We start from the raw sequence: 12,044 nt of genomic DNA, 5'->3' as shown, positions 1-12,044 counted from the left end.
GCAAAAAATTACGTATGTATTGTTTTAATCTGAATTTATATCCTTGGTTTATCAATTAATTTTGATTAACATTATAAAACATAAAAAATCATTCAAAACCTTTAACACAGAAGCTCAATCAAAAATAAAAAGAATTAACAAAATTATAAGTAACAATAATAAATAAAATCAAACAAGATGCTGTATATGTCCACCACCAACGTCTCTGCATAACCTAACTTTTCTTGTTAAGTTGACGTACACTGCAAAGTTGACGTAAACTGGAAATCTGAATAGACATGCACTATATAGCTATCTCTGTCGTACAGAGCCACCTATGGTGACAATAATTTTGGATCACACGGTATTAATCAGTCTTAATATTAAGGGGGTAAGCGCAAAATTTTGGTCCAATGTATTAATTTTTTTTGAATCCTGAGAAAACTAATAACTAAAGCTCGGATTTATAGACAACAAAAATTGAAGAAAAAGGCGCCTATATAGGCAAAGATTTTTATTAAAAAAGGCAGGAATATTAACATTTAGGCAAAATATAGGCAATAAAGGAATGTAACTTATTATTTATAATCACTTAAAATTTTATCATTAATAGAAACAACTAAATGTTTTTTAATATTTTCGGTCTTAAAAGTATGTCTTCGATCACTTAAAATTAATTTGTACATTGAAAACGAACGTTCGACATCGACAGATGTAATTGGAGCATATTTCAGAGCGGATAATAAATCTGGCATAATTTGTAATTCTTCGGAAAATGTCCCATTCAAAACTTTAGCAACATTAGATAAAAACGAAAAACCTTCATTCTTGTCGAAAACATATTTCATTTTTTTTTTAATTAATTGACCGTTACTTCATGGTGCCGATTTAATTTTCGTCTTTAAATTATCTATTAATTTTACTGACTCACATAAATTTATCTCTTGTTTTTCTAATAAGGTAATTGTGGTAACTATTAATTTATAATTATTGTCACTGATATAAGCGAGTTCCTGTTTCAATTTGGGATTTTTTAATATTTTTTTTGTTACTCGAATGGCTTCGGAAATATCATCATCAAATTCTGACATAACTAATTCTATTTCATTGCAGTGTTCAAAGTAAAAAAAACTGCTTCGAGCCAGGTTCCCCACCTTGTAATTACTGGTTTAGGTGGCAAAGGGACACCGGGAAGTCTTTCTTTATATATATTTGCACCTTCAACGGAGCCTTTACAAAAACTTTTTTCATAAAATTTATAAAATTATTTACCAACGGAAACAGATTTCTTATTTCTTCAGCAATTCTATTTACCCCGTGGGCTACACAAGTGCAATGAATTAAATTATAATAAAAAATCTTTAAATTAACAGCAGCTTTTAACATATATGCCGCAGCATCTGAAAGCATTAAAACTATTTTATTCACTGGTATAGGGTTGGGTAAAAAGAGGTTTGTTAAACTATCTTGTATAAATCGACTTATTGTTAAATTGTTTGTTTTTTCCAATTCTTTAACGGCAACTAAATAAGGTTTTCTCGCAAAGTTTTCGTTCAAAATTCCAATCATTAAATTAGCTATATACCTGCCGCATACATCTGTCGTTTCATCCACGATAATATACAAAAAATTGCCCTCTAACTCCCGCTTAATTTTTGAAATACATTCCACATAACATTTTTCCACAGTATGTTTTCTCAATGTACTCTCGTCCGGTAAGGATTTATTAAGATATTTTTCGAAAATGCATTTAAAACTAGGGTTATTAACTTTATATAGAGGAATGTTGGATGCAATCATCATCTGGCATAAATCAAATTTAAATGCGTCTTCCTCTTTTTTTTTTAAACTGCTTAAACTTTCCCGCAGAGATATTTGGGCTAACTTAGAGGAATTTAATTTTTCCAAATTACGTTTATGAAGTGGGGTTCCACAATGCTGGTCAATAAAGTACTTTTTTCTACTTGAAATCTGAGAATTTAAAAAAAAATAATTAGAATTCTAAGACCGCTTTAGAATTTAGTTATGTTGTGGGACGAGAAAAAAAGAGAAAAAATAAAACTTACCGATTTGCCGCATGGTTTACAAAATGCTCCATCTCCTTCTAGAGAAAGTTCCGAATAAGGTGCGATCCATAGCCTTAATTTAGATGTCATATTTTCACACAAATGTCTAAAACGTTTTAAAACGTGTTCTTTGCTTTTCGGTATACGCAACAAAACTAAACTAGGATATAGCAATTTGTGACTAAACTCTGATACAGTAACCGACTGTACAACTGATAATAAACTAATAAAGCTTAGGGATTTCCAAATAGTTAACCCTCAAGTCTCGATCAGGTACATTTTCCTAGAAATCTGTTATATAAACAAACCATTGATATTTTATTATTGACCCAAAATTTTATTATAGAATGGTTTAGTAATAGAATAATATCATGGGTAGTACCATGAAATTTTAAAAAGGCACAAATAGGCGGAATTTACGAAAAAAGGCAAAAAGTGTAAAAAACAATTATAATAGGCAAAATAGGCAAAAAAAAGGCATTTTGCCTATAATCCGAGCTTTACTAATAACAGTCAGGATCCCAGGCCTATTTTCACCATTTACTACTAGCAAGCTAATTTTTCGTGAATTTTGACGAGACTCCCAACTTTTTTCCTTACAACAATTTCCATATGTGGTAGATAACAAAGATAGCAGGGATAGTCCATTCGGGTTAGACGAATAACATGCCGAGCTGCCCCAAATTTTATTTTTCCAATCTTTAGGTAGGGTCAATAGTAGTGTAAATTTAAAATCTCGACTGAATTCCGCCGTTGCGTTAGCCGTCATTTTGATTTTAAACAGGAACCGTTTTTGCTCAATATCTCCGCCATTTTCAACTTCTCGACAAAAAGTATGAGAACTAAAATTATTAAAAATGTGATTTTCTATAATTTCTTTCATTAAAACGGTCGATATTTTTAGAGTTATGGGGGAAAATTATAACTGTCATTATTTTCCAAACACATTTTCAACAATTTCAGTTCGCATACTTTTTGTCGAGAAGTTGAAAATGGCGGAGATATTGAGCAAAAACGGTTCCTGTTTAAAATCAAAATGACGGCTAACGCAACGGCGGAATTCAGTCGAGATTTTAAATTTACACTACCTTTGACCCTCCCTAAAGATCAGAAAAATAAAATTTGGGACAGCTCGGCATTAGGCCTGTTATTCGTCTAACCCAACTGGACTATCCCTGATATCTTTGTTATCTACCACATACGCAAAAATTTTATGGACAAAAAGTGGGCGTCTCGTCAAAATGGAGCTACTTACTCACGTAAAATTAGCTTGTTAGTAGTAAATAGTGAAAATAGGCGTGGGCTCCCTGACTATAAGTATTTTTGAAAAATTTAAACACAGAATAAAAGATTACATTGTTACCGAGGGCCTAAAGTTCCTGAAAATTTCTATAATGTTTACATTAATAAGTTACAGGGGTGAAAAATAAAGAAAATTTAGTGTGATTTTTAATTTTCAAATATTTCGTTCAAAAGAAACTTTTTGTTTAAGGGACTTTCGGCCTTTTCCAATATTGGAATAAACTGGCGTCTGATCGGCCTATGGAGGAGCGGTACGGGAAGGGATAAGGGCTTCCGGCTTGGTGATACTCCTCCATAGATCCCTACCGAAGGGCGTTGACGCCTAAGAACGGTGTATACATACATACTTTCGGCCCTCAGTAATAATGTAATCTTTCATTCTGTGTTTAAATTTTTCAAAAATATTTATTAGTCCTCTCAAGATTCGAAAAAAATGAATGCATTTAAATAGCATTGGACCCAGATTTTGCGCCTACCCCCTTAATAGGACTTCTTACGAAGAATAAATATATTAGATTGTTTATTAAGTAACTTTCCCACACGTATAAAACGTGTGTTTTTTACGTCTGGACAAATAGTAAACTAAAATATTGGAGAAGACCACAAAAAACGGTGGATGTTAAAAGATGAGAATGAAGGTCTGTTCAGGACAAAAATGGGAGAAAACTCCGTTATCATTGACAATATTAGAGCAATGAAAAAGACCATTGAATAAAGTCATTTTGGAAATTGAATTATGGATTACATTAGTTTCAAGAGCATTAACTGGTCCCGGTATATAGTCCATTCTTTCACGGTCTTTGCTCTAAATTTTAAAGAACCGCTTGGATTGACATGAAATTTGGCATACGTATAGCTTACATGTCAAAGAAAAAAAGTGATATTGTGCCGATGTGTGCTTTTGCCCTGGGGGTGACTTTCACCCCCTCTTGAGGGTGAAAAAATATATGTCCAAAATAAGTCCGGAAATGGGTAAACTGACTTAATTTTAAGTAACTTTTGTTCTATAGAGCTTTTTCGCCAAGTCAACACTTTTCGAGTTATTTGCGAGTGAATATGTTCATTTTTCAACAAAATAACCACATTTTTAGACGGCTTTTCGCAAATAACTCAAAAAGTAAGTATTTTGTCGAAAAAAAGTTCTTAGCAAAAATATAGCCTATAAAAAAGTAAAAAAAATGGTGTACGCGTTAGGTCTTTGGATCTCGTAGAACCAGAGTTATTGCCAATGAAAAATAAGATTCATATTCACCAAATTTCAAATAGAATATTTCGACGTGAAATATCCAAAAAATTAAACACTTTTTGGAGAAAACCCATTATAACTTTTTAAATCGTTTAAAAAAAGCTTTATTTCTGTTTTTACAAAAAGTTTCTAGCATTAAATTTAAGCAAGTTAGGCTCAAAATAAAGTTGGCCCCTTTTGTTTTTGCAAAAAAAAATCGGGTAGACCAACCCCTAATTTTAGCAACTTAAATGAAATTAATCGTTACCGCTCCACAAATTATTTTACTTATGTTGTGTTTATATGATCTGTAAGTTTCATCCATTCAAAGTGCTTACTTTTTAAAAAAATTGGTTTAAAAGTAAAATTTTTAAAAATTTAAATTTTAAAAAATATGCTTTTTTCAAAATAACTTAAAAATTGTAGAGATACCAAAAATTTCGATAAACAAAAAAGTCAGAGTTGCTTTTCTGAATATCATGTATTTTTTTGTTTTTCTGTTAGACAAAAATTGATTAAGATTTGGTGTTTCTAAATTTGCATACATTCGTGATCAGTGACTCGTTCAACCCTTTTAACTACAGCCCGCTCAATAATAAGGACTTTGACCCGATGAAACTTACAGATCATATAAACAATATATACACGAGTCAAGAAACTTGTGAAGTTGTAACGATTAAGTTCATTTAATATACTAATTAGGGGGTGATTTTCTCGATTTTTTTACCAAAACCAAAAGGGACTAACTTTATTTTGAGCGTAACTTGTTTAATTTTGATGCTAGAAATTTTTTTTATAAAACAAAAATGAAGCTTTTTTTTAAACACTTTAAATAAGTTGTAATGAGTTTTCCCCGAAATGTGCTTCATTTTTGGTTATTTCACGTTAAAGTATTCCATCTGGACTTTGACGAATATGAACCTATTTTTCATTAGCTATAACTCTGCTTCTACTAGGTGTATAGACGTGATGTATACACCATTTTTTTTTATTTTCTACAGGCTATATTTTTGCTAAGAATGTTTTTTCGGCAAAATACTTACTATTTGAGTTATTTGCGAAAAACCGTCTAAAAGCGTGGTTATTTTGTTGAAAAAATGAACATATTCACTGTCAAATAACTCGAAAAGTATTGACTTAATGAAAAAACTCTATAGGAGAAAAGTTACTTAAAATTAACCAGTTTATCCATTTACTGACTTTCTTTGGACGAATATATTTTCACCCCCGAGAGGGGGTGACAATCACCCCCAGGGCAAAAGCACATATCGGCACAATATCACTTTTTTTCTTTGACTTGTTAGCTATGTGTATGCCAAATTTCATGTCAATCCAAGCGGTTCTTTAAAATTTAGAGGTTTTGCAATATTTTACCGTTAAAGAACGGACTAATAGCTCCCGAAGCTACGGCATTCATCTCCTGCGTATGAGACAAACATGAGACCAGAAAACAAAGTATAATTTTCCGAAGGTTTTTGGTAACTGAATAGGAATCTGAGCTCCAAATTGCCTCTGGTTTCTCAGATATCCTAACCCAAAAGTGAAAAAATAGCGATACGTAGTCCCGTTAAGTTTTTCTATCCTAAAATAACACGCATATCTTAAAGTATAAGTCTTTCTCTTTTAAATGCGGTTGAGTTTGCTCCGATATCTCTTTTTTTTTCTCGGTTGCACTAGGAGAACGGGTGAAGTCTAGGTATTACACGTTTATGCCAAAACCAGCTATTTTTGTACTTTTATGTTAGGTTATGAATCGGCTCGAAGCTTTCGAAATGTGGTGTAATAGGCGCATCTTACGTATATCGTGGCTTGACCGAATTACTAATGTGGAAGTCCTGCATAGAATGGGGAAAGAGTGTGAAATTCTCATAACCATCAAAACAAACAAAAAATTAGAATATCTAGGACATGTAATGAGAAATCAAGAACGTTACGGCCTTCTCCAACTGATTCTCCAAGGGAAGGTAAATGGTAAAAGAGGACCGGGAAGAAGACGCATTTCCTGGCTTCAAAATTTACGAAAGTGGTATAACACGACTACCACTGAACTGTTTGAACTAAACAAAGTCAAGATAGCCATGATGATCGCCAACATCCGGAACGGATAGGCACTTTAAGAAGAAGATGTTAGGTTAGTTCAGAAACCAGAGCCAATTTGGCAATTTAGAGCTATGATTCGGATTCAGCGCACAAAAAACCTGAAAATTATAGTCTGATCTCTGGCTCCAAATATTGGTAAAATTTTGTCGGCCTGAGATAATTCATTGCTGTATACTTTCTTTATTTAATTTTTAATTTTCGAAATATTGTGATTCTCGGACTCTATTACTAAGATATGATTAGTTGTGATTTTTTTTCAAACTAGGGTAAAATTATTTTGTTTTTAAATTAAATAAACATACTCCGTAGAGTTTTTTTAGTTTTAACGATTTTTGAGTTTTTAGTATCACTTAGAAGCCAAATTAACGATTTTTTTTTGTAAGAAAAGGGTAAAAATCAACATATTTATTATTGTTAAACAAAAAATAAGCACGACACAAGAAATATCTCGACAGCGTTACCTCACCAAATGTCTAAAGAAAATCTATGCAAAATTTCAGGTGGATAGGTCAAGTGGTTTTTGAGTTACAATGTCCACCGCCTTTGAAAAAAAAAACGGTTTTGAGAAAAACTCCTTTAAAGTTTTGACAACTTTTATTTTCAATTTCTCTTTGTCTATCAAATCGTAAAGTGATGCACACCAGAATATGTTTTTGAATCGCGGAGTAATTGACAAAAGAGAAGGGGACCAGCTGTTGAACGTTTCTCACTACGCTCAAGCGCGCTGGCGCGAAGCTGCAGCAAAGCGAGCTGAAGGTAGTGATATTCAATATCCTGTATTTCCGGCAATTTTGCTCCGATCAATCTGAAGTTTTCATACACTATATTTTGAAGTTATGTACTTTCATTTAAAAATAGAAAATTGTCAAACTCTCTTAAGTTGAAAATAACAAAAACACTTTCTTTTTGTTCTAGGGAGACTCCGATTTGAGTCCTTGGACCCCCGTCGAGCTCATCGAATCGCTCGATAACGGGATATTACCAATCGCTCAAGCTCAACCTCCTCGATACTCCAGCCCAGACCTCGCACCTTCTTCGCCACCGGAAAGCGACTAGCATCCGGACTGGGACAGATCCACGAGGATATAAGGCACACCTACGGGATCTGTGGAAAAGGGGACCAAGATGACGGCGAGCCAAGGGATATTAGCAAACGAAATTTCATATCTTGGCAACGGTGAAATTGGCGAGCACTGGCAACACTGTAGCAAAACAGTTTGTTGTGGGGTTCCAGGTGTAAATGTGGCAACGGAATTGTTTATACACGGGTATAGTAGTAAGGCTATTTCGAGAATTGTAAATACGTATGTTTAAGATTATGTATAATACAGATATATATGACAGTTAATAAATTTAAGAAAATTTATGAAGTGGACTATAAGAAATCTAGATATGTTGTAGGACTATCGTTCTAATTATATAATTATAAACAGTTTTTTTTTTCTTTTTTTCTTTAACAAACCTCGATGAAAATCAAAGTTGCTTGCATAAAGCACAAAATATACAGTACCATTATTTTTTTATTTAGCTTAATACCTCGACAATCGACAACTAATGGCCATTGGCATGGTACAGTGGATTTTCCAATCAGGTACCAAGTGTAATGTGTAGTGTGTGTGTTAAGTAAATGTCTTGTTACTTAGCAAAGTCGACGCACTGTAATTGTATCCGAACGTCTGCGGTCCCTCCGGTGAGTACCGATCCCACAAGGATTGAAACTATTTTCATTTATTAATTTTTAATAAACGAAAAATTCTCTACACAGGTGAGATTCGAACTCACGATATTTTCGTCCAAAGGTAGTCGCTCTTACCACTGAACCACAGAGGGGGTTACAGTATCAATTAAAAATTATTTTTACTGCATTTACTTGACGATTCCGACATGATTTTACTTGCCTTCGGCAAATCACGAAATCTGTTTCTGCAATAATTACTCTTTACACTATTTTGATGAATATCCCTTTATCTACAGACTTATTCAATCTTCTTCTTCTTTTAATAGGACTATGTCCTGTTTCTTCTGTTACATTCGCTGCTGCGATCCGGAGCTCCAGCTCTGGTACCATCGTTTTTTGGGCCTTCCTATGGGTCGCTTGGTGTTGGGCTTCTGTGTTTTCGCCCATTGCGCCATACGTTCAGGGTCCATCCGATCTACGTGGTCTCTCCACATGCGTCGTCGTGCTCTTGTCCATCTCACTACGTCTTGAACGCCTAGCTCTCTCAATGTGTCTTCGTTTCGTATTCTATCTCTGAGTGTGATACCACTTATGGATCTCGATTTTTCTCATTATTTGTCTGGTCTTTGTTGTCTCGGCGCTTATCTCAACTGCGTATGTCAGTATGGGTCTAACATATGTCTTATAAATGCGGACTTTGCTTTTGGTGCTCTTATATTTACCCCGCCAGATTATATCCCTCAAGAAACTAGATACTCGCTGCTTTCGTGGCCTGCTGTTTTGTTCCTTGCCACAGAGGCCTGTCACTAGATATTTCCACACATAAGTATACACAATCCATTACCTGTTCGATTATATGGTCGTTCACTACTAATTTACATCTAATTGGGTTCTTGGATATTACCATCGATTGGGTTTTCTCTGTTGATAGTGTTTTTATTCAATCTACGTGCTACTACTAGAAAAGATGATTAGAGGAGCCAAGATCTATACAAGTGGCACGATTCTAAACCAAAGACAACAGTGTTTTACAGATGGCTTGGTTGTTTCTGACACGTTCAAGAATAGAACTTCAAAAAATGTTCACAAAATTTGTAGAAGAAACTAGAAAATATGGCCTGAAAATGCAGAAGATAATAAATGGATCACTCTAGGGACGAATGACAGAGAAGGTAACTCCAAAGTTTAATCTTGAGTAGGTAACAGAATTTGAGTACTTGCCTTGGAGTAACAGTTAGAGGAGACAAAGAGACAGAAATAGTTAAACGGTTGTTGAAAGGTAGCAAAGCAGTAGGTACATAGCCAATATTCGATCTTATGAAACAGTAGGGAGACCAACGGTGTTGTAAGCATGTGAAACTTGGATAATGAGTCAAAAACAAGAAAAAAGTTAGAGATTTTGGAGAGGAACAAGAGAAAAGGGAGACCACGAAGGAACTGGTTTCATACCGTCCGAACTGACCTTCTTCTCCTTTCTTCTTTTAGTGCCTATTCGTTTCGAATATTGGCGATCATTCTGGCTATAATTATTTTATTAACTTATGCTTTAAATAGATTAGTTGTTGTGGTGGAGAACCATTTCTTCTGGTTCTTTAACAATGATATTCTCCTTCTCGCTATACCTCGCTTTCCGAATACTTTGGCTTGAATGATTACTTTCAGTAATCTGTATTTATTTCCGTTTCTCATTATGTGTCCGAGATATTCTAACTTTCTCCCTTTAATGATATACATCAGCTCTCTTTCTTTCCCCACTCTTCGTAATACGGTCTCGTTGGTAATCTTGTCCGTCCATGATATCCTTATGATTCGCCTGTATAGCCACATCTCGAAGGCTTCAATTTTTTTCTCCATTGCTTCAGTGAGTGTCCAGGATTCAACTCCGTAATACAATATTGAGAAGATATAACATCGTAGGAGCCTTATTTTTATCTCCAGATTAAGGTTGTGGCTTTTAAATAGTTTGGCCATGTTATTTAATGCACTCCTAGCCTTCTCTATTCTACATTTTATTTCTTGTGAGTGATCCCATTGTTCGTTTACTATTGTTTCAAGATAGTTATACTGTTTTATTCGGTCCACTGGTGTATTATTGATAAGTAGTTGGGCGTCTCTAATTTTATTTTTGCTGATGATCATAAATTTAGTTTTTGATATATTTACTTGAAGTCCAAATCTTTCACTTACTTCATTTACTTTGTTTATTAGTTGCTGTAAACTGTTCAAACTGTCTGCAAAAATAACGGTGTCGTCTGCATAGCGGATGTTGTTTAGGCGTTCTCCATTTAGAAGTATTCCATGTTCGCAATTTTCCAAGGCTTCACTAAATATTTCCTCTGAATATAGGAACTGAACCTAGAAGAAATGAAAACAAGGGCCTGTAGTGAACAAGTGAAGAGCCGGAAAAGTGGAAGACTAACGAATCCAAGAGCCTCTAAGGTCTGTAGTGCTGGTGACAACATATCGACGACATATTGACATAATTGTCTCTAAAACATTAACTTTCTGTGAGCAGAAAGATTAGACATTTGTTGGCTAACATTTGCCTACGTATGTCAATAACTTATACAAAGAAATCTTAATATTAGTTTAAATATTTAATTAAAGTTTATTTTTTGCATAGAAAATGATATTTTATATTTGCAAATATGTCCGAAAACACAATGAAATAATATTTTTTTTAATTTTCACAAAATAAATCATAGACGCAAACTAAATAAAAGAAAGTCTTAATAACGCGCCTGATGACTTTTCTATATACGTATCTAGAGACTGCGTTGAAAATCCTCTTTGGCCTCAGGGGATAGCTAGAAAAAGAAAAAGCCGAAAATCTATAGACGTATTTGAGCAATTTTTCGTGATAGTTTCGTGCGAGCTTAACACCAAGGGATTACTGTTGTTTTTGGATGTTGATTTTTCATGTATTTTCTCTTTCCAAGGACGTTGGCTTTGTAGGAACATTCACGAAAACAAACCGTGTCCCTAATGGAACTTTTACTTCATTTGCTCAGCTTTTGTTGCTATTAACGAGATTTTATTATGGAAAGCTAAAGAAATTATAAAATGAAATTTTATAAAATTAAATAAGGATTTGAATAGTGGAATGTCAAATCATTTCAATGTAAGATATTGCAAAAGCATTTCTGTCTTTCTTATAGACATGGAAAATGCATAAAGCAAATAGTTGTAAATACTTTTTCACAGAATCTATTGATAATCACAAAATCTTTAAATTAATCGCAAGCAGAGATCTATACTAGACACTAGAGGACCGTTACTTGATAGAAGTTCGTTTTATTATCAAAGAATAAAATACTGAAAGCTTTTATTTTCAACTGTATATGATGACTGTAAAAACGTACGTTGGTCAGACTGGTAGAACCTTCAACAAATGTATATCAGAACACAAAAAGGCTTTAAATAATAGAAAAACAGGTTCTACGTACGCACTTCATCTTCTAGATCATAATCATTCTTTTAATAACCAATTTTAAATTCTCCATATTCAAAATAAATTATAAAATACTTATACAGGGTGTCCAGAAACTCTACCGACAAACGAAGACAGGAGATTCCTCAGGTAATTTTAAGACAATTTAACCCAATTCACCTAGTCCGAAAATGCTTCCTAAGGGAGCTAGAGTTATTTGAAGATGGCGTCTGGTAATGAGTTTTTCTTAAATATCTCCAGAAC

At 33.8% G+C, this 12,044-nt stretch overlaps 2 protein-coding genes across 3 annotated transcripts in view; one reads left to right on the top strand and one right to left on the bottom strand.

The window, feature by feature from the left end:
• The window catches only part of LOC114343967 (uncharacterized), a 518,845-nt gene extending 510,741 nt beyond the window's left edge, over nucleotides 1-8,104 (top strand). Inside the window, exon 8 of one of the 2 annotated variants that reach the window (XM_050656604.1) lies at nucleotides 7,588-8,104. In XM_050656604.1, coding sequence (XP_050512561.1) covers nucleotides 7,588-7,728 — 141 coding nt within the window. In that variant the 3' untranslated portion in view covers nucleotides 7,729-8,104. The remainder of the gene's footprint in view (nucleotides 1-7,587) is intronic. The other variant, XM_050656605.1, reaches the window with a different exon arrangement.
• The window catches only part of LOC114325220 (midasin), a 700,017-nt gene that overhangs the window by 603,977 nt on the left and 83,996 nt on the right, over nucleotides 1-12,044 (bottom strand). The window lies entirely within an intron of this gene.

The sequence above is a fragment of the Diabrotica virgifera genome, chromosome 7 (assembly GCF_917563875.1).
Source record: "Diabrotica virgifera virgifera chromosome 7, PGI_DIABVI_V3a".
NCBI classification, from domain to species: Eukaryota; Metazoa; Arthropoda; class Insecta; order Coleoptera; family Chrysomelidae; genus Diabrotica; species Diabrotica virgifera.
This window is presented reverse-complemented; position numbering and strand designations above follow the sequence as displayed.